Source organism: Sylvia atricapilla, chromosome Z, assembly GCF_009819655.1.
Source record: "Sylvia atricapilla isolate bSylAtr1 chromosome Z, bSylAtr1.pri, whole genome shotgun sequence".
NCBI classification, from domain to species: Eukaryota; Metazoa; Chordata; class Aves; order Passeriformes; family Sylviidae; genus Sylvia; species Sylvia atricapilla.
The window spans coordinates 87,761,859-87,788,132 of NC_089174.1; the positions used below are offsets into that span (position 1 = coordinate 87,761,859).

At 47.0% G+C, this 26,274-nt stretch overlaps 1 protein-coding gene across 1 annotated transcript in view; it reads right to left on the bottom strand.

Moving 5' to 3' along the window:
• MYO5B (myosin VB) overlaps positions 1-26,274 on the bottom strand; it is a 124,527-nt gene that overhangs the window by 81,163 nt on the left and 17,090 nt on the right. The window contains exons 4-11 of the mRNA XM_066339599.1: positions 19,580-19,736; positions 17,475-17,618; positions 16,023-16,104; positions 12,356-12,463; positions 10,268-10,377; positions 7,513-7,778; positions 2,183-2,264; positions 488-628 (exon numbers count right to left, since the gene is read on the bottom strand). Of these exons, the coding sequence (XP_066195696.1) occupies positions 488-628; positions 2,183-2,264; positions 7,513-7,778; positions 10,268-10,377; positions 12,356-12,463; positions 16,023-16,104; positions 17,475-17,618; positions 19,580-19,736 (1,090 nt within the window). The remainder of the gene's footprint in view (positions 1-487; positions 629-2,182; positions 2,265-7,512; positions 7,779-10,267; positions 10,378-12,355; positions 12,464-16,022; positions 16,105-17,474; positions 17,619-19,579; positions 19,737-26,274) is intronic.

Here is a 26,274-nt window from a genome sequence, read left to right on the forward strand (position 1 = left end):
ACCTTTCTTCTGGATTGTCATCAAGCTTTGACAATCTGGCTTTTCTTCTCAAATTTCAAACAAGATTTCACTTTGGCCAGTATGAGAGAGGGCGAAAGAGAGCAAACTGCTCTCCAACATCACAGCTCTGAAGTCTACACACTAAATGCAATGAGCTTTACCTTAGAGAGTTGTTGCAAGAGGACTCAGGTTTCCTCTGAGACAAAGTAAGGCTTGAGAGGAGCTCCAGCTCCTGGGCTATGCCAAAAACATCAAGTCTCCAGTGGCCATTCCTTTACCAGGTTTGCAGCAAACACCTGCCCAGGAGGCTCTGAAGTGTTCCAAACCAAAGCAAATGCCAGCCCAATCCCACCCTTGCCATGAGCACAGCAGCAACACAGGCAAAAGAAGATGTTTACTCACCTGCAAGACGCCACAGATTAAAGCTCATTATTTGATTTTTCACAGAAACAAAGACACTGGTGAAAAGGTGGGAGGTGCTCTTTACCTTGCACTCTTCGTCCAGCAGGTCCAGGATCCCAAGCTTGGCCTCTATCAGGTCTATGCAGGGCTGGTTGTCGTCGAAGTCTATGAGAGTCCAAGGGATTCCCTCCTTCATGTACTCCTCCTGCTCCAGCTTAAACACGTGCTGGGAGTGGGAGAAGGCAGAGTCACCGAGTGTGGCCCCAGCCAGCAGAGCACAGCCCCTTCTCCTTGTCCCTGCTGGAGTTCAGCATTCCATGAGCACATCCAGAAGCCACAGAGGCTCTAGGTGCCCTCACGTCCAGCCTGCACGGGCTCTGCCATTCACACAGCCCAGCTCCTGGCTGGGAAAATGAAACCATTGCCCTGGGAAACCACGGCACAGGGAAAAAGAAGGCTTGAAATGACTTTCACTACAAAACGACTGAAGCTGTCACTGCGTCGAGGTGGAAGCCATACACCGACGTGGCAATGACACATATATCTCCTGGCTTGACAAAAATCCTCCTCTGCTTTATTGCTCTGCTGATTAAAGCAGTGACCTGAAGCAGGTTCACGAGCTGGGAGCCCAGCCAGGGCTGAGAGGCCGTGTTCCCCATCTGTGAGCAGGGCTTCACAAAGAGCACCCATCATCCCAAAAGGGATATCAGCAGCAGCATCTGACTGACTCAGGGACACTTCAATTGAAAATTCTTACTTTAAAAAAGTATTTAAAAAAAATAAAAAAATCTTTGCATGGCTTACGTATCTCAGACCTCTGCCCAAGCAGATAAATTGTCTCTGGCTATTTTTGAGACACTCTAAAGCATATTAAAAAATGATTTTTCAAATGCACTTTTTTTTTTTCCCCTCCTTCAAAGATAGCTTTTTAAAATCTCTTCAAACATGTCATCTTGGAGTTTGAATTTATAAGCTTCAGAAGTGATAGTTAGACATATCAAGTAAGATATGAATACTGCAAATACAATCCATAATTTACTTTTCATTTTTAGCAGCAGTGATCTATCTGATGCATTAGATAGACTGCAAACGTTCATGTCCATGCATATGATATGGTTTCAAAGGGCTGAACTAATCTGCAGTACTTAAACACTCAAATTTAACAAGCTTTTCCCTGTATCCTGAAATTAATAGTAATTTTTTCCCTACTTACAAACCAAGCAGAAGACAACTCCTTACTGGTTCCACTTCCAGTGAAGGTAAATGCTTGTCTCTAATAAAATAGGAAAAATTCTGGGTTTTGTGAGGCGTGTCCAAGTGAAAAGTGGGGAGTGTTTCCAATCCTGTTATTTAATTCAGAGTTTTCATCTCACAGGTTTAAGCCACGCTTAACGGGAAGGTTTCCACACCCATAACTTAATTTAATTCACCCTGGAAATCAGCATGAAACCATCCAGGTTTTGTTTTAGGATTGAAGCAGCATCAAGAAAAAGGCAAACTGCGTATTTTGACAGAACAGTAAGTGTGGGCCTTTACACAAACCACACGCAAACCCATTTCCAGGATCAAGTTTATACACCAACTAAGCAACATCATCCAACTTGATAGGAATATCCAGAACCACTGCAGTGAAACGCCTGGGAGAGAGGCATCCCAAGGATGCACATGATCTGCCCAGGCTGCAGGTAAATGCTGTTAAGCAGAAGGCAGACACACCACAAAATCCTGCCTTGTTACATTTTCTGCTCGGTTTTATGGAAGGTTTCCAAGCTGACCTTACCGAGTTGAACTGCTGCTGGAGCTTTTCGTTGGCATAGTTGATACAGAACTGTTCAAAGCTATTCACTTCAAAAGTTTCAAACCTGCAAAGCAATGAATAAATCAACATTAGGCGCTGCTTTGTCTCAAAGGCATTTTTTTTTCTTTTTTTCTTCCTTTTTTTTTATTTTTAAATTTTTCCTGCAACGGTGTCATCTGTGTGATGGGGAACACCAGCTACTCAACTCCCTTCCATTCCTCCTATCCCAGATTACACTTTTTTTTTCCTCAAAACATCTCTGCCTGGCAAAACTCGAGGGATTCAGGAGGTCCCTCCTGCTACACACGAATGAGACATTTGGCAAAACTGCAGCTTCCTGCCCATCAGCTCTGTCTGAGACAAGAAATGTAACTGCCTCTCCCGGGGAAAAATATTATGAAATATTAAGTCCAAATACATTCACCTCAAAGGTGATGAAGAAACAGTAGCTGCTGTCTTTAAAAGACACAGCATGCCATTTTTAATGGAATTTAATAGAGCAGAAAAAAAGAAGGTATTAAATTTGTGATTGTAGCTTCTGTACTGCATCCCTGCTAGCACAAAAATTAGACACACGTGAGTAAGCAACTTCTGGAAGGGAGAAGGGGGGGAAATGGTGATTTCAGCTCCAACTCCATGTTCCTTAGAGGAACCTTAGAGGGACCTTGGTGCTGGACTCAGGTGCTGGACTTCACCAGGACTTGCACAGCTTTCCACACCAAAACATTATCCTACCCTGCCACAGATCAGCTCCAAAACAGGCCCAAAAATAGCTTCTTAGCCACAATTAGAAAGGAAAAAATATGCAGTTTTAGCAGGACAAATCACAGGTAAGGAGCAGGGAGCCAGCAGAGCCCCTGAGGCTGAAGCACACAACATCCAGGGACAGCACAGGGAGCCAGGCTTGCTGTTAAAACCCGAAGAGGGTATTTTGAGCTACCACTGGGAATTATGTGTTTTATAGTTCTATTTTTAAAGCACAGTTGGAAGGGGGAAGGGGAAAAAAAAAGTCTTTGACACATGACTGTAAGGATTAAACCAAGGGGAGAAGTGGGAAGGCTTCCTGTGCTCAATGAGTAAGCTGCTGTAATGATAAATATGTGACTAAATAATTGTTAGGGTAATAGGCACTGTATGAGCTGGCAGAACAGCCTTTAAACACTGAATAAATGAAGCCCTTTCTTTCCAACTTCTCGTCCTCAAAAATAATCAGTACTTTTGCCACCTCCTGAGGACCACTCTGCTGTTACCCAGGGGATGCAGTTATTCCTCGGGTACTTCCAGGTGGCAATGCCATCACCACACAAAATGTCCCTGGGTAAATCCAGCCCCAAATGGCAAAAGAAAAGGGGGAATGGGACAATGAGAACGAGCTGGTTCTGTGCTTTTATCACCCCCACAGCCCCTGAGGAAACCTGCTTTCCCTCTGCCTGACCAGAACTGTCCCCCACAGCTGGTGCCACCTGTGCCAAGCAGAGGATGCTTAATCCATTCCCCTCCCAGAAACTGGGCTTTACAGCCTTCAATGCAACAGAATCTGGTGCTTGGGACAACAAATGTTCACACTGAACACGTGGCCTGGCTTTCAGTGATGAGTGTGTCCTTGGAGATCCCAGAGTGCTCGATCCAGGTTGTGTGGCTGAGCAAACTGGGGCCTCTAGCTCTTGCAGCTCAAGGAATGTGACATGCCAGGACCCTGGAAATACCAGCTTCTGCAGGCTCATGATCCCAGCAACGGGGCAAGAAAAGATTTAATTAAAACACAGATGGAGAGGCACAGAGTTCTAGGTGGAAGGCGACGAGGGCAGGAGTACAATGAGGAAAAGAAATCAGAGTAGGAACTTCTCCCTTTCTGAGACACCAGATGTGATTTATCAACCCTCCCAGCAAGTACCAGCCGGGGGCAGAGCTGCTGTGCAACTCCAGCTCCAAGGGAGATCTCACAAAGTTGCTAATTAAGGGAGTCTACTAGCACAATTTGCTAATTGACAAAGCAGATTAGCTGCCAGCCCTACGTGTGTGCCCACCAGGAGGCCCTACCTGCTCAGAGTGACTGCACTGAGGCAACATCCTGATGGGGAAAGCACAACAGTGCCTGTTTGGTCTCTGTGCATTTTAGTGCACTGTAATTCGGTGGAAAAATAAGCATATTCACCAGTCCAGCCCATCACTGTGGCTCCCTGGAAGGCACATCCAGCCTGGAGACAGCTCTTGTAAGTAGATTTTCAAGGAGAAAATGCTGTGTTTTGGTTTCTCTGCTGCTTCGCATTCTGCTGTGTGGCTGGTCTCTCCTAAGTCCTCTGCAGCACCAAGGTTTGTATTAAAATATTTAAACTTCATGAATAAGTCCAGCACACAGCTGGTCGCCCGGGTGTTCACACTTCACATGGCAAACAAGAGGGGGAACAAACTGTCCCCACCAAGTCCAGGAGTGCCACATGAGTCCACTCTTCTGACTGACTTCAGCGTTGGTGCTACAGCAAATAACACCATTTCAATAAATACAGAAATTATTCATCTCAGTAAATACAGTGCTGCACCCTCTCCCCTCAGTGCTAACAGGGAATTAAAGATGCAGAGTTGAGCATTAGAAATTTGGAAGAAAAACCCTACAGCTTCCGCATCCTCTGGATCCCAACCCTGGAAATCCCAGCCATAGGGACAGTCCTCCCCCAGGAGCAGTGGGACAGAGAAGCTCTGAGGATGTCAAGGATGTGCTGTGAAGCTGGCTGCAGGCTCCCTGCCTTTCCAGCTCAATCCTTCTCCCAAACGAAATAAAAAAACAAAATCCACTGGGGGGGAAAAAACCTGATAGTTAGAAAAATGCATTAAAAACACAAAAACCACAGGAGTTAGGAGAACTAAACCACTATAAAGTTCAGCAGTCAGGCTATCATCGCCCATATCCTCTGCATTGTTAATTACTCAGCATTTGGACAGCAATGCCATTTTACAAAAGGGATTTATGGTCATTTTAGGACACCAGGCTCCCACAAGGATTTCAGCCAAGAACGTGGACACCTTCACCTGCAAATCTGCCTCTTCAGTAGGACCTGCAATCCTTGTGTTAAAACCCTGCTGGTGTCACCAGGGCTGTGAAAGCATCTGCTGGCCCACACACTGGATATGATGCATGGACCAGTGGCTAAAGGAGGTTTTTCCTCCACACTAACAGATTTTCAAGACCAGCTTAATCTTTCATGAGCCTTATCCTCAAGTCTCCCTTCATCCAGATTTCTGAAAGTCTGATCCTGTAACTCAGACATCCAGTTTTCTGTATGGACCCACCATCACCCACAGGGCTCCATCTCAAAGCTTTATTTACCATACTCCAGCCTGCAGAAATTTCTGGGGTTTAAGGACAGAGATAGGAAACTGCTTCTCTATCTCATAGAGTCTTTGAACCAGACTGTGCCATATTTAAGATCTTCCCAAGAGAACCCAGAAACCTGCAAACCAGAGAGAGCAGCCTCATCACCTCAAGCTATCCCACTGAAATGCCAGACCAAACAGAACTGTATTGTTTATCATCCTTGACAGCAGCGTTCCTGCAAACCTTCCCATATGACTGCAGTTATTGATGGAGATCAGCAGCCAGTGGGGCTGCACTGGTGCTCCAGCACTTTCTGGGATCCTTTCTGCTGTTGTGGCTGTCCAGATGTCAAAACCAACTTCCCAAGCACCAGTAGCTGTAGAAACCTCGTGGGAGGGTTTGTACACAAGACCCAGTTCCAGAAACTGTGTAGGTGTTATAGCCCTGAAGTCAGTCTGCCTTTTTGTTCTGATCCAGAACTGCTTTGGCAGGATTTCACTCTGAACTTGACAGACCTTCAGAGGACACAGGATTTGGGACCAAGCAAGCACAGCCACTGCCCTGGGTTAGGGACTAGTTCCTGGAGCAGCTGCAGCTTGTTCATTCCACCTTTCCCTCTGAAACAGGAGCAGTTCAGCACCTTAATGTGTTAAGGGAGAGCAGCAGGCCACTGAAAATCACAGAATCCCAGAATGGTTCTGTGTCACAGGGACCTTTTAAGGTCATCCAGTCCCCACAAGCAGGGGCACCTTCCACTGTCCAGGTGCCATCCAATCTGGCCTTGCATGAACCTGTTGCATGGGACCTGTCCATGGGACTTCCCTCTTGGCCTTGCTGCCCAGAGACACACAACAAAAAAATTGGTGTTTTTTTAATGAAAAAATGGAGGGTAAAACCCAAACCCACAAGACCTCTTTCATTTTCCACCCCACAACTGACAGAAACTCTTCCTTTCTCTCCCATCTTCTGCTTCTTTGCAGCACTTCAGCTCAGATGAACTCAGACAACTCTCACATCCCTCCTCTACCACCACTCAAGTGCCAGGATGACAAACTGGGCAGTAAGCGGTACCCAGAACAATTTTAAAGTGGCTCATTGCCCCTGAGGGTGCAGGCGCCAAGCCTTGCAAGAGCTTTTTGCACCTTACATCTCCACCACAGCTTCCCAAGCTCCTCTGAAAGCTCTCACTGCACCACGACCCTGCAGCAGTGGCTCACAGATGAAGTAAAGCAGTGTCCTCAAACTCCACAGCGAGATGAGGCTGTTTTTGGTCTCCACAGCAGCACCTTGACCCCAGATCATCTTTAAGGTTATTTTAAACAGCACAGGAGACAGAAACCCCAGATGGGAAGAGCGTGGGAGGCAGATCCCAGATCACAGGGCTCACACAGACCCGTATGCACCGTTTTATGCTGAAGGCTCCACACGCTGAAGGAGGATCAAAACTGCAAACTACACGGTAATTTTTTGTGCTCTTTTCTATATCCCCATCACCAGCCAAAGCAGTGTGAGCTCTGCAAGAAGGGGAATACAAGTTATAAATGACTCATTGAGTGCTGGAATTCTGGAAACTTAGATTTTAAGGTTTTAGTATATAGTAGTATATGTGAAGCAATATGGAGGATTTTGGGCATTATCCAAGCCCTTCTTCCTCCTTTTTCATGGGTTTGGGTGGTTTTCTGTAATTGGGTGAAAAAGGTACACATTGCAGGCCTTGGGTGTTCATTACTGAGTCAGAAATATAAATAATATAGGTGTCACCTCATTGTTGGGTGATTAGCACTTAAATAACCTTGGAAAGAGTTAGAGTTACTCCGCTTTACCTTTGTTTTCTAACTTGCTAGTTAGAACTCACAGCTCGTGAAATTGTAATATAGATAATAAACACTGAGTCTGAGCACAAAACTGCGACTCCCATGTATTAATCCCAACTTTGTCAGGGAAAAAGAAGCCAGAACCATCACAACCGAGCAGCCTGGAGAGCCGAGGAGGTGCCTACCCATAGATGTCGAGGACGCCGATGAAGGAGTGCTGCTTGACGGTGGTGTGCAGGGCCTTGTTGATGTGCTGCACGATCCAGTTGAAGAGCTGGGCGTAGATGTGCTTGGCCAGGGCGTTCCTGGCGTTCACCACCTGGTGCAGGGACATGCTCTTCACGTAGGTCTCGGCCGTGGTGACCAGCTTGCGGTGACACAGCCAGTGCTGCATCTGGCCATACTCCACGCCCAGCAGGCTGCAGAAGTTGCTCAGGTGCTCGTCCTCGCCCTGGGAAAGGGGGGGACCAGAAGCAAAGTCAGCGTCTTGGGTTGTGATGCAACATAAAGCCAAAAGCATGTACTCTATTCCCAACCTGCTGAAACTGGCTGAAGAGGTGTTTTGATTTACCTCATAACTCCAGGGGGAAGGGGGCAGGTGTCTTTCTGTTAATGGGCCAGCTGGAGCAAGGTTCCTTATCTCCAAAACCAGGTGGAGCAATGTTCTTTATCTCTGCCACCGCCCATCCTCCCTCCAGGGGAGATCTGCTGTTAATGGGCCATCGAGGCTCAGTGCATGGCTGATACAATTACGTCATCCCACTGGGAGATGCTCCACCCAGGGGGAGGAGCCCAGAATTCCCACCTGGATAAAAACTGAGACTCAGACCAGCAGTGCAGCCTGTTTTTCCCACTGGACTTCCCAGAGGAAGACTGAACCCATCTCGCCACCACTGGACCCTTCTACAGGATCATCTCTGCTCCAACAGAACCACATCTGTCACTCCAGGAGGATTTATTTGGCCTGTTCCAAACACCCTGACCAACAGGGTTCTGACTCTGTCAGGGTTTCTAGGATTTTTGTTTGTTTGCTCGGGTCTTTTTTTTTATATTACTAGATTTGTGTTTTTAATATTCCCAATTTAATATATTGGGAATAGAGTACATATTGTCAGGATTTCTAGGATTTTTTGTTTGTTTGCTTGTTTGTTTTTTTTTTTAATATTACTACATTTGTATTTTTAATATTCGTAGTAAAGATCTGTTATTCCTATTCCTATATCTTTGCCGGATACCCCTAACTGCAAAATTACAATAATTTGGAGGGAGGGGGTTTACATTCTCCCTTCCAAGGGAAGTCCCAGCTTTCCCTGGCAGATACCTGTCTTTCCAAACCAAGACAGTCAGCAGGTTGGTGACACCCCAAACTGGCAGCTGTGCACCCAAGTTCACAGATCTGGGCAAGGAATGTCAACTTTTTAATAATAACTACCCAGGGAGAGCTGTGTCCCTCTGTGAGGGACAGTGACACAGTGACACCCATCCAGCTGTGCTAGTCCTCACAGGCAGGGTGGGACTATTCACAGAGAGCTCTGTATGGTGGCACCAAGGCTTGGCCTTGCTCTGGTTATCCTGGAGCTCTCAGCTTTTCACAGGGAGCAGATTTCCACAGGAAAAAGAATTCTCCATCTCACCCCTCCTCGAGCTGCAACTGCACTCTCCCCCAGAGCAACCCTAGTTATGCCTCAGACTGAAGCTTAGGGCATGCCATGACACCATGACTTTTACAAAACAACTTAATTCTGAATAACAAAGTTATACATCGTGCATTACCAGAAGGCCTTAGGCTTTGCACAATTAATAAAATGAAACGTGAACTTCATTTTCTTAAGTGCAATGTATTTCACACCACACACCCCCCCACCCCCGAAATTAAGACAAAGCAGTTCTGAGTCTCTATCACAGTCAGATAGCAGGCACTGCCTTTTGGAAAATATGACAATTTCCCCTTCTTCTCTGTAATAATACATATCTGTTGTGAGTAAATAGTTTCCAGTTAGGTAAGTGTACTTAGAAATCCTGGATAGGGTTTGGAATGCAGAAAAGAAGTGCATTTTACAAGAATTCTAGGATGTTTTATTGCTACAGTACCTTTCTGACCACAGAGTCAAGGTTGTACCAGAACTGATTTAATACCTTGCAATTACGTTTGAAGGTAATTAGACAACATGAACTTCATTAAGAGAACTCAACGTTGTTGAAGCAGGCAGCTTTCACATATCCATGTTGCCAAATATCAAGTAAATTACCCCCAGCATCCCGCTCATTGAACACCACATTATCTCAAGGGTAACACTAAAGTGTGTGCAGAACCCTTTTAATACTCTTAATTAAAAACAAATGACCCAGCCTGGGATGCAGTGATAATTTACAGGACAGTATTTTCCATATAATTGCTTTACTTTTCCCCACCTCTGAACAAACACAGAAACAGAAAAAAATGAGCCTCTAAGGCATCTTTAGTGTTACTTCTTTTTGCTAATTAACTATGCAGTGCTCCTTTGGCCACGTTACAAGCAGCAGCTCCATGGCTTTGCCTGAGAAAAGTGGTTATAAAGCATCACACCTTGAGCTGGTGTCACCATCAGTGTCACAAATCCCCAGGACCCTGCACTGGGCATTCTGAGGGAGCAGGAAGAGTTAAAGGTGGGTTGGGATGTAAGGGATATAAGCAATTTTTGGAACAATCCTTCTTGCAGGCTGGCTAGAGAGGAAGAATAATGCATTATTTCCCAGGATAAACAAAGCAAGTAGGAACTTCTGATTTTTTAATTTTTTTTTACAAAAAAAAAAAAAAAGTATGTTTATAAAAAAGGCCAAGAAAACCGGGAGTAAGAGGGTTTTCTACCAAAGGGCACTGCTGTGAAGCTGAAGACATGAACATGGGCTGACTCCTGAGCACACCAATTCCCCATGTGCCCCCTCCTGAGGGTGACCTACCGACACATAGCAGACCTCCCCATCTCGTTCCCCTTGGATTTCCAAGTTCCCCAGGTGCAGAATGGCAGCAATTATCCTAAAAATGGTCATCTGATGAGACTCCTTCACTCCTGCGGGAACAATTGACAGCTGATTGTGGCAAGAGAAAATGAAACGCAATTTTAAGTTTATCAAAAGGTGCTAGCAGTGTTTGATTTCCTTCCAAGGCAATTGGTTTTCAGAATCATGGGGCTTCTTCCTATAAATACACCAGAAACTCTCAAATTTAACATGGATGACTTTAATACACACAAACCCAAGGGTGCTGCTCCACAGTGATCAAACGGGATCAAAGTTTTGGGGGCTCTGCAGCTTCCACAGAACAAGGAGTTGTTTGTCTGTCTGCTGACAACCAAAGCACAGAAATTACAACTTACTGCCAACGTCCCACAAAAAGAAGGGGAAATTAAAGCCCTGCACAACGCCTCCACAGTGGTGGCACAGCTGGATGCAGTGAGGAGGTGATGGGGAAGTCTGTCCTACCGTCCCCAGTGTCTCAACAAGAGCTACGTGCTGTGTGTCTTCACTGGGAGTGTAAGATGCTATTGCTTTATACGTTTTATTTACACATTGCTTTATCTATTTACAGGCATTCCCGGGATTTACAGGCATTCCCAGCAGGAGCTTTGTTCAGCAGCAGCCTGCACGTGGCCGCCTTGCTATATCTTGCATTTCTTCAACATCCCAGCTGGGTTTCTGTGTCCCTTTTGTGCTCAGGGCTGGTGTCCTAATTACCCACTCAAGGTCTGAGACATCACCTGCTGGTTTCTGAATTATCCAGAGCTTCCCTTTCTCTCTCTCTTGGGACTTCCCCGTTATCAGCACAGTGAGAAATGTTTCAAGGTTACTAAAAGGAGCAATGCTCTGCTCTTGCTTGGAACCCCTAACTGGAATTAAGTTCAGCTAAGAATGGGGATTTGCAGACCACTTTGACTTCTTGCAACACACAAAAAGGCAAGACTGGAAACTGTAGTAGTACTTTTACCAGGCCCTGTAAAACACTGGAAAACACTGAAGGAAAATGAGGAAAAGCAGAGACAGAGGAGCACCTGAAGAACAGAAAATCCTCACCAGACTGGCCCCAGAGGAAGATGCTCTCAGAGGGCTTCCCAGGGACCAGCAAGGAGACAGGGGAGCTGCCTGGGGAGCCAGAGAAGAGCACCAAAGAGAGACTACACGTGCCAAGAGAGTGGGCAGAGAGTTCTCTGGGGATTACAGTCCTGTGGGCAAGTTTGGAGCAACCACGAATCATGTATTTTGAGAAGCCACTCAAGCCAAACAAGAGGAGGGTAAAGACCCCAAAGGGAAAGAGATTATGCCAATCTAAAACACAAAGAGGACAAATTTTGGGGGAACAACTGCAGTTCTACAGCTCTCAGTGAGTCCCCACACTCACTGCAGGCACAGCTGGTCACAGGATTTCACAGGCAACTGTCTCATGAGCTCCTCTCCCAGCCTGTGAAAGGCAACCGAGACCCACCAGGATTTATAAACTTGGTTTCGGATAAATACAAATAAACCGGGTAACTTTGCCCTTCCAGGTTGTTTTCCCTTTTGAAGGGCCCTGCTGCAGGCAGGGCACAGCTCTGCTCCCCTGCTGCCTGCACGGGGGCTGGACACAGCCACAGCTCCTGCAGCTGCCATGTAGATGTGGGCTCTGCACAGCAGGGATGTACTCAGCTCATTATTTCCAGGAATCAGCTACTCCGTACAACACTGTGATCCGAGAAGTGACATCACCCTCAACCACAACACAGACTGAACTGCAGAGTAATAGCTCTTTTCCTGCTTGTGAACAGGGCAAAAAATAGCAAGTCAATACTGCAGCCCTGCTTTGACTTCGGAATGGTTTAAGCTTCTCTTAAATTCTGCCTCCTTCTCCATTTCACTGCTGCCTCACAGACAGCTGCTGGAAACACCTCTGTAGCTCCTACTAAAGAACAAAATAAAGCCAAGTAGGTCAACAGGGACGTTGTAATTCAGGCAATACACTGAAAACAATTGCAAGAGACTCCTGCAGGGCAGGCTTCAAGCAGAGCAACCCCTTACCGAGCAGGGTGAAGGCATGCCTGGTTTTCTCAAAGTCATCAGCATCATCCACACCATCGATGGACGTGTCACCTCCCTGAGAAGTGTAGAAAAAGTCTTCAGCACACGCTAGGGGACAAGAAAGAGGAGAAATACATCAGCAAGCAGTGCTTCCCCCCCTGCAGCCACTGCCCAGAACTTGCACTGGGATGCTCCCTGTCCCCCACCCCTGAAGGGCATCCTCTGAACCACAGTTTGCTCTGGCATGGATGGAGCAGAACCCTGGGAAGTGGCTATAGCTGCTTCTTGCAGTGATGAAACCTCTTTTCCCTCTTTTCCATGAACAGCAAGTTCAGCCAGGGCAGTGCCATGGTGTATTTGGGATTCTAATAAAAGCTCCAGCACATGGAGGAAGACCATTTCAATTACTGAGGTGACTACTTTCCTCATCCCATTTTACACATCCATAAGTGATTCAGGTACTTTAACACCTTTTCTACACAAAGCCTTAATCCTCGGGAGCAAAGGGAATGGAGAATGGCTCAGGGTGCCTGCATTATACCACTTGAACATCTGTCCTTCAGCAAAGCTACTCCAGCATGACACCAATAAATCCCGTGGAGGCTGAGAGGCATTTCCAATGCAAATGCACCAAGGACAGATTGCAGGATTTGTGTCCACTTAAGAAAGCTGCACTTGTAATCCTCCTCCATAAAACAAGGTCCCACACGAGGCTCAGAGCAGCACAGGTGTGCCCAGGGCTGCTGGCTGAGCCCTGGCAGAGCCAGAGCTTGTCTCCTGCCACGGCTGGGGGAGCCTGGACAGCCTCCCCACTCCACTCCACCCAGAATCAGCTCTCAGCAACAGCCTCAGCCTGTTTTCAACTGAGTAGGAGTCATTTGACAAAACCCACTCATTAGCACAGACAAACACATTTCCCAAGCGTCATGAATATAGAGAAAAAGCCTACTGTGTTCCACGCCAGCCTAGCTGTAACCTCTAAAATCACTGCAATCTGCATGTTTCCTGACTCAAATTGCCACCAGAAGCTCCCCATCCCCTCCCTGGCCTCCCACAGGCTTCTGCATTAGCTGTGCTTTCAGGCTGTAAAGAAAAACACTTAATTCTTTTTGGCATACAAAGCCTTGCGACCCAGAGATTTAGGTAACTCCATTCAGTGCTGGAGCATCGGGAACAAGGAGGAGGAAATGCTGGTTGGGATCAGGCAGACAATGCCCCTCCTGGTCCCCCAGCACAGCAGGAGCTCACCCAGCCCATGGTGGAGAACATCACACTCACAGCCTGATGCTGCTGCACACTGGTAGCTGATGGGACCAGGGCATCAGCTTTCAATTCCAGACATTCCCACTGGGATCTGCTTCAGCCTCAAGTTATCCCTGGTAAAACTGACTCCGGTCTGCACATTTCAAGATCTCCGTAATTATTTTAGCGACCACACAAACCCTTTGATTCACTGCAAACAAATAAAACACATTCCCGCCTTGCACCACTGCCCAGGCATCATTAGGCCAGACACCACACTTCAAAAGGCACTTGCATTGCACATCACCGTTTAAAGTCAAATATTTACTTTCTAGTTTAAAATTAAGCCTTCGGGATCACTCTGACCGAAGCCAACACTGGTTTGCTCATGTATGTTTAGAGACTGTTTTTGTTTTCCAGCATCTTGCAACATAAAAGGAAGTAATAACAATTCTCTGTGTGTGCAAGACCCAAAGGAGAAGCAATAGCTCCTGGTTTTTTTTTAGATGGAAAAACATACATCCGCCTCCATGAGTAATAAAAAGTGGATTTTCACATCAAGGCACCTCTTGTTTTGTACAAGCCTTGGGAAGACAAGATTGACAGGTAAGTACAGCTCAGGCAGGGAAATAAATCTGAGTTCTGACTAGTCATCTTCAAGCAGGCCAGTAAATCCGAGCCAAAGCTGGAAATTAAAAACATCACTCAAAAGAAAGAAAAGTAAGTGAATTGTGCACCTCAGCACCCAGAGAACTTTGCCCAGCACCAGCAACCCCACAGGCCAAGGCAGAGCCTGTGTCACACACACACAGACCCACACCCCTGCCCCCACCCAGCCTGTGAGCAGCTCCGCATCTGACAGCCAGCAAAACACTTTGGGGAGGTTGTTTTTTTTCAGCTAATGCAAGGTGAAAAGGCAGGAAACACCAAAGACACACACCTCCACCTTTGGAAAGAGCTGCTTCTTTTCCAGCACCCGATGAGCACCTGTGCGTGCTGTGACACAGCAAACGCAAAGTGCCACGGAGACCAGCTGGAGACTGACAGGCACTGGCACCAAATTTTGATTAGAAATGACCCAAGAAGGCTTCCCTGCAGGCTTAGTGGCCCTGGCACCCAGCTCTCCTGCACTGCCAGCTGTTTCCATTACATATTCCCCCCTGAGATGCTCAAGTTGAAAACCACAGTCACAACAGCATAAACATGTCCTGGGTGATGCACCAGCAAAACCCCCTCAGCCTCCACTCCTGCCAGTCACCACAAACACAGATGATGCTTTTAGAGGGCTGTGATGAGTAAGACTGGTATTTCCCCTGATCCACATGTTCCCGAGAAGAGAGCAGTGGTTCCACAGCTGGAGCTCTCACACGTCAACTCATCTCCCAGATGGAGCTGAAATAATTTGTGCTTGAATTTTAAGATGCCAGCAGACATCACTGTTAGCCAGGGTGTGTGTTTAAAAATGAAGCACACAACCATGGAAGGAACTCTTGAAAGTGGTCGAAGTGATGTGCTCTGTGTGAGCAATGTGCCTACAGTGACCCAAAAGGTCATTAAGAAAAGCTCAGAATTACCTAGAAACTGAAAGACTTTCTCTTCATCTGCCATTCCACTTTAGTGGAGATGGCAATTTCTGCAAGACCCTGTGGTGGGATCAGAACATGCCTTGCTCACTATTCAAATAGGTAAACCTGGTTTAAACCTGGCTTTTCTCTCTAAGCAACAGCAAATACGGAAGATAAAAGAATAATTAAAATTGATCCCTGCACCATCTGCTGCAAGTGCAAACCCTCTGAATCAGGTGTTCTACAGAGATTCTGTCACAAATCCTGGGGGGAAAACCTAACCCATTCCTGGAGTTAGCCATTAAAAAAAATCATAATGAATTCAGAGGACACAACCACTCCTGCCAAGACACTGGCCAGACCAGCCCACACTCACATTTGATTTAAAGTACACACCTTATGCAAGGTTGGTAGAGTATTAACACATGATTTCCCTGCATCAGCTGGCATATACCACAGCAGTCTAGTTTCACTGCAGCTCTGCTGCTGATTTTTTACAAAAACACGGAGTCACAAACTGGTTTGGGTTGGAAGGGACCTTAAAGGGACACCTTCCACTATCCCAGAGTGCTCCAAGCCCCATCCAACCCACCTCCAGACACTTCCAGGGATCCAGGAGCAGCCACAGCTTCTCTGAGCAACCTGTGCCAGGGCCTCCCCACCCTCACCTGAGTTGCCACATCCCTGGTGATGGGGTGAGCACAGCTGTGCTCCACCCAGCAGCAGAAGCCCTTCAATCTCACCTCCCTCCCCTGCTCCTGGGCACACAGCACCTGCATTTCTGACCCCCATCAGGTTCCCCCCGCTGCCCTCAGAGGCAGGCAGCAGCCAGCAGTGCACAGGGACGTGCCAGCACTTACTGAGTCCAAAGTCTTTGAATTCTGGGAGGCTTGAGGAGGCACAGAGCTGATAGAAGATGTGGTAGTTGCGCTCGTCCTCTGCCTGCGGGGAAACATCAGGTTACCAGAGGCAAGAGAGGTCACAGCAGTGTCCCCACCCTCACACTGGTGCCCCCCGAGCCCTGCTCCCATCCCCTGCTTCCCACCACCGCCCTGCCAGTGACACCAGCACAAGGACATCTTCCCCACCACCCAGGAGAAATGAGGTGCCCAGCCTGACCAAGGCACGTTGCCTATCTGGCAATGAAAGTAAATAATTCTGTATTAACCTTCCACATCTTATCCCTCTCTGGAATAGCCAGGCTAAATGAAGCAGCAAGCACCGAGGTGCAAACCCACAGTAATACAGAAGAAGGTGGTTTACTCTTCGTGGCTTCTCAAAGTTGTCAGATTTTTAAGATTTTTGTAGTTAAGGCACTCTTTTTTTTGTGTGTGTAAGGACAACATTTTTGCAGCAGCTTCTGATCTACATCTCAAGCAGAAACCAAGAAAGCCTCCACTAAGCCTGCACAAGAAACCCAAGGGATGTGCTGTGGCAGAGACATCAGCCTTCTCAGCCCCTCTCCTGCTCCATTTTTGTCTTCAAAACTGAACACTTCTGCCTGCAATCTTCTCTCCCTGGCTCTCAACCTAACAAGTTTCCCACCTTAGCCCATGATGAGGGTCATAAGGCTGGAATCACAGAGAACTCCAAAAGACCCATCTGGAAGCTGTGTCCACCAACAAAGTGACAGGACAAGAGCAAACAGCCTCAAGATGTCCCAGGGGAGGTTCATGTTGGATATTAGGAACAATTTCTCCATGGAAAGGTTTGTCCAGCCCTGGGACAGCTGCCCAGGACAGTGCTGGAGTCTCCACCCCTGGAGGGATTTAAAAGCCATGTGGAGGTGGCACTTGGGGATATGATCACAAGGAAGATGGACAGAGACTTTATACAAGAGCATGGAGGGACAGGACACAGGGAATGGCTTCCCACTGACAAAGAGTATTTAATTTAAATATTGGTAAGGAATTGGTGGCTGTGAGGGTGGGGAGGCCCTGGCACAGGGTGCCCAGAGCAGCTGTGGCTGCCCCTGGATCCCTGGCAGTGTCCCAGGCCAGGCTGGACAGGGCTGGGAGCAGCCTGGGATAGGGGAAGGTGTCCCTGCCCATGGCAGGGTGGAATAATGTGATCTTTAAGATAATTCCCAACCCAAATCATTCCATGACGATGATTCTGTGATGGGTATGGCAGTGCTGGGAGAAGAGTTGGATCTGATGGTCTTAAAGATCACTTCCAACCTAAATGATTCTGTGGTTTTACTTGAAAAGAATTTTTTTTTTTTTTTAATCCATAGAAAGGACCCAGACTATTGAATTCCTGGAATACAGCACCCAAAAGAGAAAAAAGGAAAAAGTCTCACAACTCCTCACCTGAAATACAACCCGAGATTTTTCCAGTAGATACGTCCTCATGTTGGCACCAATGATGTGGTATCTTTTATCAAACCCAATCTGAATGTATTTCCCAAAGCGGCTGCTGTTGTCGTTCCTTGTTGTTTTAGCATTTCCAATGGCCTGCATAAAACAAACAAAATTAAACATCAAATTTTAATTGCATTTCTGGATTATTTTTTTTTAAACACTTGGATTTGCAATCAGTGTTATGTCAACAGTCACAGGAGGATTTTAGGAAAACCCCTCGCCAGATGCAGAAGGCAGAGAACAATGTGACTTTGGGGAAGGCTCTTCACTGAAAATGTGGTGTCTCCAGGTTTTTTATGAAAGAAAAATGTATACAAACATCAATGAGCATTTGTACAGTAATCATCAACATCCCAAAAGCCTCAAAATTCGTGTCCTGCCCTATAGGATGCCCCCACCTTTGTTCAGAGTCAACACCAGCAGCTTCCCTGGATGGGCCTCCTTCCCCCACAAGCGCATTTAACTCAGGGGTTTTTTGCAAACCAGGCAGTTTTCTTTTATGTTTTTTTCTGCATAGGCAATGTTCTCATCAATTTCCAATAAAGACAGGCAGGTTGCCTGGCCTCAGCACTTAGAAATTACAGCCAGCACTGAACACAGGCAGGAAAATTAGAGCAATAAAATTCTGGGGTCATACAGAAGAATAGTGTGCACTATCAATTTTTTATTTTTTTTTTTTCTTGGATGGTTTTAAGTGCCCCCCTGGTATTGCAGCTACATTTCACAGAGGCAGGGGAGATGGGTGAGGAAAGGAGTAAGCCAGCAGATTTACCAGGGGCAGACCTGCAGGAAACCAGTCATTTTTTCCCATCAGCAATACACCTGCTGTTTTTTTTTACTGATGACCTGCCACCACTGGTGCTCTGGGCACTGGGGTGTCAGACCACACGTGGTGCCTGCCAGGCTGCTTCTCACCCCGGATCAGCCACCACCTCTGTGTCTCTCAGACAATTTGGCATGAGGCACCGTGATGGAAGCCTCCCTAAAAGCTGAGCCAAGCCTCAGGTTGAGCCCTGGACACCACCACTGAAGCAGCACTGCTGGCTCCTGCCTTGAAAAAAAAAAGTCACACTAGTCTGAATTGCTTCATGGACTTTGGAAAAGCCCAAATCAACTGAAGGCACTTCATGACTCCAAAATCTGTTTGGAAAACGAGATTTAGGCAGTCAAACACTTATTTTCAACATCTGGCTTCAGTGAAAGGAAACAAAGATGCTTTTTCCCTTTCTTTGTATTTATTAGAAGATTTTTTCCCTTCAGAGCAGGGATTTCTTACAGTGAGACTCATTATTCTCCTGTCACAGACCAATTAGGTTGGAAAACTCATCCCAGACCATCGGGTCCAAGCTGTCACCTGATGCCCACCGTGTCACCAGCCCAGAGCACTGAGTGCTATATCCAGGCATTCCTTGGACTCCTCCAGGGATGGGGATTCCAACACCTCCCTGGGCAGCCCCTTCCAGTGCCTGACCACCCTTTCCATGAAGGAATTCCTTCTAATGTCCAGCCTAAACCTCCCCTGGCACATCTTAAAGACTGTGCCCTTTTGTCCTGTTGCTATTGCCTAGGGGAAGATGCTGACACGAGATTGATAGCAACAGAAAACTAACAAAAATTAAAATTAATTTAAACACCACAGAGAGATAAATCCCCTTCTTTTCTATTCCATGTTTGTAAAACAAAATAAGGAGATTAGGGGGCACCATGCAGTGACAAAGGAAGAAGAAGATGATTGAAACACTAGCAGCGCCAGCTGCATGGCTTGGGCTCTCCACTCAGGAGCTCCATCCTGGAGATGTGCTGGAGGTGCTCAGGCTCAGCTCCTGGAGATGTGCTGGATGTACTCAGGCTCAGCTTTAAGACCATCAAATCCAGGTGCAACTGGGGTTGTCTAAATGGAGGCTGTCAGTGCATTTCATCCCAGCTCCAGGACGCTGTCATATTATAAATCAGAGCTATCCCACACATCCCCGGGGGTTCTTACTGTACTTGTGACTCAGGGAGAGACAGAATGATCAGTGCAAGCAGGACAAAGGACAGGGAGCAGGTTTTACCTCCATGATGGGGCTGGAGGCCAGGACTTTGGCTTCGATGTTGGTCTCGCTGGCAGAGCCCCCGACGGTGGCGAAGAAGCGCATGGCGTACTTGGCAGAGACTGTCTTGCCTGCCCCTGACTCCCCGCTCACGATGATGGACTGGTTCTTCTCATCCCTGGGGAGACAGAGCAGAAAAGATAACGAAAGCTGAAATTCTCTAAGCTAGTCCATTTTCTTGTCAGCTGTCTGCCCCTCTTGGCTGGCCCCTCACCCTGTCGCCACCTACGTTACACACACCGGGTTTCTTCACTACAGAAGTGACAGTGAACAACACACAACTGTGGCACTTTCTAGAGAAAACACAAAGGACACCAGGTTTCTTCTGGGCTACAGAAGTGACAGTGAATAACACAGAACTGTGGCACTATCTAGAGAAAACACAAAGGACACCGGGTTTCTTCACTACAGAAGTGACAGTGAATAACACACACCTGTGGCACTTTCTAGAGGAAACACAAAAGACACCAGGTTTCTTCTGGGCTACAGAAGTGACAATGAATAACACACAACTGTGGCATTTCCCAGAGAAAACACAAAGGACACCGGGTTTCTTCTGGGCTACAGAAGTGACAATGAATAACACACAACTGTGGCACTTTCTAGAGAAAACACAAAGGACACTGGGTTTCTTCTGGGCTACAGAAGTGACAGTGAATAACACACAACTATGGCACTTTCTAGAGAAAACACAAAGGACACCGGGTTTCTTCACTACAGAAGTGACAGTGAATAACACACAACTGTGGCACTTTCTAGAGAAAACACAAAAGACACCAGGTTTCTTCTGGGCTACAGAAGTGACAATGAATAACACACAACTGTGGCACTTTCTAGAGAAAACACAAAGGACGCTGGGTTTCTTCACTACAGAAGTGACAGTGAATAACACACAACTGTGGCACTTTCTAGAGAAAACACAAAGGACACCGGGTTTCTTCACTACAGAAGTGACAGTGAACAACACACAACTGTGGCACTTTCTAGAGAAAACACAAAGGACGCTGGGTTTCTTCACTACAGAAGTGACAGTGAATAACACACAACTGTGGCATTTCCCAGAGAAAACACAAAGGACACCAGGTTTCTTCTAGGCTACAGAAGTGACAGTCAATAACACACAACTGTGGCACTTTCTAGAGAAAACACAAAAGACACCAGGTTTCTTCTGGGCTACAGAAGTGACAATGAATAACACACAACTGTGGCACTTTCTAGAGAAAACACAAAGGACACCAGGTTTCTTCTGGGCTACAAAAGTGACAGTGAATAACACACAACTGTGGCATTTCCCAGAGAAAACACAAAGGACACCGGGTTTCTTCTGGGCTACAGAAGGGATAGTGAGTAACACACAACTGTGGCACTTTCTAGAGAAAACACAAAGGACACCGGGTTTCTTCACTACAGAAGTGACAGTGAGTAACACACAAAAGTGGCACTTTCTAGAGAAAACACAAAGGACACCAGCTTTCTTCTGGGCTACAGAAGTGACAGTGAATAACACACAACTGTGGCATTTCCCAGAGAAAACACAAAGGACACCAGGTTTCTTCTGGGCTACAGAAGTGACAGTCAATAACACACAACTGTGGCATTTCCCAGAGAAAACACAAAGGACACCGGGTTTCTTCTGGGCTACAGAAGTGACAGTGAATAACACACAACTGTGGCACTTTCTAGAGAAAACACAAAGGACACCGCGTTTCTTCTGGGCTACAGAAGTGACAACGAATAACACACAACTGTGGCACTTTCTAGAGAAAACACAAAGGACACCGGGTTTCTTCACTACAGAAGTGACAACAAATAGCACACAACTGTGGCACTTTCTAGAGAAAACACAAAGGACACCACGTTTCTTCTGGGCTACAGAAGTGACAGTGAATAACACACAACTGTGGCATTTCCCAGACAAAACACAAAGGACGCTGGGTTTCTTCTGGGCTACAGAAGTGACAGTGAATAACACACAACTGTGGCATTTTCTAGAGAAAACACAAAGGACACTGAACATCTCCAGAACATCTCCAGAGGCCTGCAGAGACGGCAGGAACAGAGCCCTTGCTTGAAAGCACTGCTGCCTCCTTCATCCTGAGACTCTGGGAGGCCCATTTCTTACACACCACAACACCCAACCTCTGTTGCTGGACATCTGCCTGGAGAACTATTAACAGGTACTGGCTGAGTATCAGCTCCTAATACTGGATATTTAATCTTCCCCACCAGCTCCTTCACTCAAGCACTTGAGATTTTGCTCATTATAACACAATGAACTCATGAAACTTGCTTTTAAAACACAGTTACCCACAAAGATCCCTCTACACTCAAAACATGCTAAAAATACTGAAATTGTAAAATCAAGCATCCTAAAACTGGGATACAGGAGAAATCACTTGATTCTCTACGCAATTATATGAGTATCAGTATTTTCACACAACTCCCAACATCTGCTTAAAACTTTGACACCAACAACAACCCAAAGCATGCCTGACACCAGACTCACAGCAGCGCCTCATCCCTAAACCCTGTGACATCGTGAAGCCACTGATCTGAAGTGCAGAGATGCTTCACCAGGTACCTCGAGGGCACAGGACTTCACGTGGAGAAGCTGAGGGTGCACCACCTCACGCAGCTCTCAAGCCTCGCACAGAGCACAAACTCTTCCAATCGTCTTTTTCCGCTTGCAAAATTATTCGTTCGCACAAAACCCGCTGCACAAGTCACCATGAAATAGCCAGTCCTTCCCAGCACGGTACCCACCAGACACATCCCAGTAATTAATCCGTTTAACATGCCTCAGCTGCAAGGCAAAGAAAGGGCCAAGGCAGTAAGAGGAGCTCATTTTCAGAACGACATCCCTCCAGGAAAAGATTTACTGGCTCCAGGGCCAAGTGCCTCCGCTGCTGTGGGATTCACTCCCCAGGGCATCATCAGCACACAGCAAACCCAGCATCTCTGCAGTTTGGCTGCAGACTTTGGGAAGGGCAGAGTTTTTTCACTACAGGATTTGCTGTAAGCTGCCAAAATACCCAGGCTCTTGGGTAAGCTGTAGGGACGTAATTGAGTGTGTTTTTAAGTAAGATCAACTTAAGCTTCCCCAGACTCTGCCCTGGCTTTCATGAATCACAGCTGAAAGCAGGCACAGAAAATCCCATATATACACGGACAACAACAAATTTATACCTTGCAGTTCTCTTGACATCAGGAAACACCATCAAAACACATTTCAATTTAAGATACTCAGTTCAGGTTTATACCAGACGAGGACAGAGGCTAAATGATTGCTGTACACCACTTTTGCACTTCCAGCAAAGACACACCACACCATTACCTCCCTCCACTGTCAGGCACGAACATCTTAATTCCTTCTAGGCTCAAGGTAATTGGTTTGGGGGGAAAAAAAACCTCAGCCAAGTCACGTGTAACATTCTGGTGTAAACCATGACTTTGAGACGCTTTCAGCAGCAGCAGGCTGACAAGAGAATTTCCATCTCTCTCTCTGCTTTTCAGACACCAATTCACAAAGTGTGTCTTAATCCCCTAGCCAGCTAGTTCTCCTGGGTGCCAACCAACAGGAAGGCAAGAGGAGCTTCCAGCCACCCCAGCAATCAGGCAGCAGTGCAGAAACACTGGGGTGTGTGGAGAGTGGAGGCAGCCAACATCCCAGAGCTCGTGTTCCCAGTGACTCATCCAGGGTGGGGACAGCCTGGTACTGCTAAGTCACAGCACCGTGCCTTCAGCAGGCCTTGGCAAAGCCACCAGGGCTCTCCCACAGCCAGCTGGCAGGATCCAGGCACGGGGCTGCCAATGTGCCAGCCTCACACCTTTGGACTTCCACAGGTGTGCAATAAACCTCCCCTGGCAGCACGAGCCACCAGGCATGGGCAGCCTGCAGAGGAAAAATAGTGCCAGCTCCACAGAGTGGAAGGGAAACTCAGCACCAGCCCCAGAAGGGAGCTGGATGAACCCACAGCAGCAGTTCCTGGGCCAGCTGATGGCTCTCACGGTTTACCTCTGACTGAACTCTGACTGAAGCTTCCCCCACGCTTTGATCATCTTCAGTCAGGTGGGTTCTCAGTCTCCTCTTCCAGGGAACAAGTGAAAGGAGGACAGGAATTGGCCCCAAGGTGTGCCAAGGAAGGCTTAGATTGGGTATTTGGAAAAATTTCTTCATGGATGGGGCTGCCAAGTCCCAGCACAGCTGCTGGGAAGTGACGGAGTCCCCATGGCTGGAAGTGTTCCAAGTGTGGATGTGGTTATGGTGAACCTGCTGGTGGTGCTGGCTGACAGCTGGACTTGGTCTTAGAGGCCTTTTCCAGCCTTAATGGATCCATGGTTCAGTGACTTGTGGATAACCTCCTGCTGAGCTCCATCAGTGAAATCCCACATCGGCCATCAGCAGGATCCAACAGACAGAATTCCTGACAGGAACAGGAGCATTCCAACAGACAGCTGCCAGGAAAGGGGCTTTGGCATGTGCTGCAAAGGGTGGGTGAAAAGGCTGTCCTCGGTCAGAGGTGAGGGAGAAGCAGAAGGGAGAGGTGACAACCAAAATCCCCGCAAAAGGAGCTCTGCAAATGCAAAGCTGGCAGGGCTTAGAGCTACACTTGCCTAAAAGTTACCTCAGAGTTATTGTTTCCCACCTTGCTCTGCATGACAGGTATGGCCCAAGTGGCACATTCCAGATAACATTTCCCTGCCACTTTTCCCTTAAAGCCATAAGATAAAAGCTCCACCCATCTGAGAGTGACTCTTCAGCTAAATGAGGCCAAAATCTCAGAAGATGCATTACTTGGCACCCAGACAGCACTGCTGCAAAGTAGCATCTGGTAACCCTTTTTTTTTTTTTTTTTTTTTTTTCAGTTTAAGATTCACAATTACGAGTTTTTGTTAAAATTTTGGCCTATTTCATAACTTCTATTACCAGCTATTGGGGCAGGCCAGGCTGAGGAAAGCAGAGACCAACCCACCTGAGAGCCCAGCCAAGGACAAACCCAGACCCTGGGCTTCAGATCCCACCACAAGAATGCCTGTAATGGCATTCTGAGTGCTTTATGCCTCCCTCTGGATTGTCTCTTTTTAAACAGACATTTGCCAAAAGACACTGAGCCTAGTGACAAAACCACGGCAAACACAATTTACTGCTACTGTAGCCACTCTGCCAGGTCCCATTTTTCCAGAGCTTCTCAAGAATTTGCCCTAATGGCAGAGGTGCTGCAATATGAAATAGGCCAGGTGAGCTCTCCGTGGCACAAGAAACTTATGGATTATATCAGTAACATAAAATGAAAAGAAAGCTGCTCTTAGAAGGCCACTCAACCTCCTGCATTTGGAGTAATGTGTCTCCTCTGGGTTTTCTTGGTGGGTAATGCATGTTCAGATGCTTATTTTCCAACTTCAGGAATAAAAGCCTTAATGAGTAAAAGCCTTCAGGAATAAAGGCTGCAGAGCCCTTCCATTCCTCAGCGTACAAGTTAACCAACTGCTGGTGCCAGCAGGGGAAGATGGATGAAACCCACGGAGCAGCTGGCAGCAAACAGGATGCTCAGGCAGCAGAAATGGTTAAAGCCAGGCAGGAGGTGTTTGTGTTCAGTGTGGAATAAAAGACACTGAAATGTTTGGCCACCATGCAGGCACAGTGTGCAACACGGCTGCTTAAAATACATTCAATTTTGGCAGTGCCAGCACAGGACAAAACTATTATTGAAAAGAACATGGATAAAATGAAGCATTTATTTTGTTTTATGGAGCACGGCAGTACTGCCCCAGCTCCTCCTGGGGCTCAGGGGGCTCCTGTGCACCTCAGGGCTGCCACCACAGCTTTTTATGCTGCCACAAAGAGCATCAGGGCTCCTTTCCCCATGGCACACAGCTCACATGATGCTCAGCCTGGAAAAACAACACCACAATCTGGGCTACCCATCAGAGAGGCAAACAAAACCACCAAGGAGCAGAAGTCCAACCAGAACAAAATCCAGAATGGTTTCTTCAATGCAAGAGGCAAGAGCAGCTCCAGAGGTGCTCAGGAGGTGGGTGACACACCTTTTTGCAGGTATTTTCCATGTTAAAGAGTAATGCCCCTCGAGACCACATGCAGTAAAGAGATGGGTGAGGTCTCCAGCCCAGCAAAACCAAGAGGGGAGTCACTGGTGCTTTTACAACACATGAAAATATCATGGAATCATAGGAATGCTGGGGTTGGAAAGGATCTTTAAAGGCCATCTAGTAAAGGCCATGAGCTGGGACACCTTCCACCACTCCAGATTGTTCCAAGCCCCATCCAAACCAGCCTTGGCTTTTTCCAAGGATTAGGCAGCCACAGCTGCTCTGGGCAACCTGTAAAAATTCCTTCTTTATATCTACTCTAAAAGTCTAATAGATACCATTTTTTAAAGGCAACATCTAAAGGTGCTGCCCAAGGCAAACAAAAGTCAGTTGGCTGTGGAGAGAAAGAGCACTTGCTGATTAGCACTGGCTGCTAATTACCAGCCTTTACATCAAGGGAGCATACTTCACGGCCTGTTTAAGCAGTCAGTCCTTCACTTCCAGCAAGGCAGAGAACACTGCTGCCCTCAGAGGAGCCTCCAAACAGCCTGGGGAAGGTGGGGAGAAGCATCCACACCTCCAGCTGGACACAGCTCTCTGCTGCATCA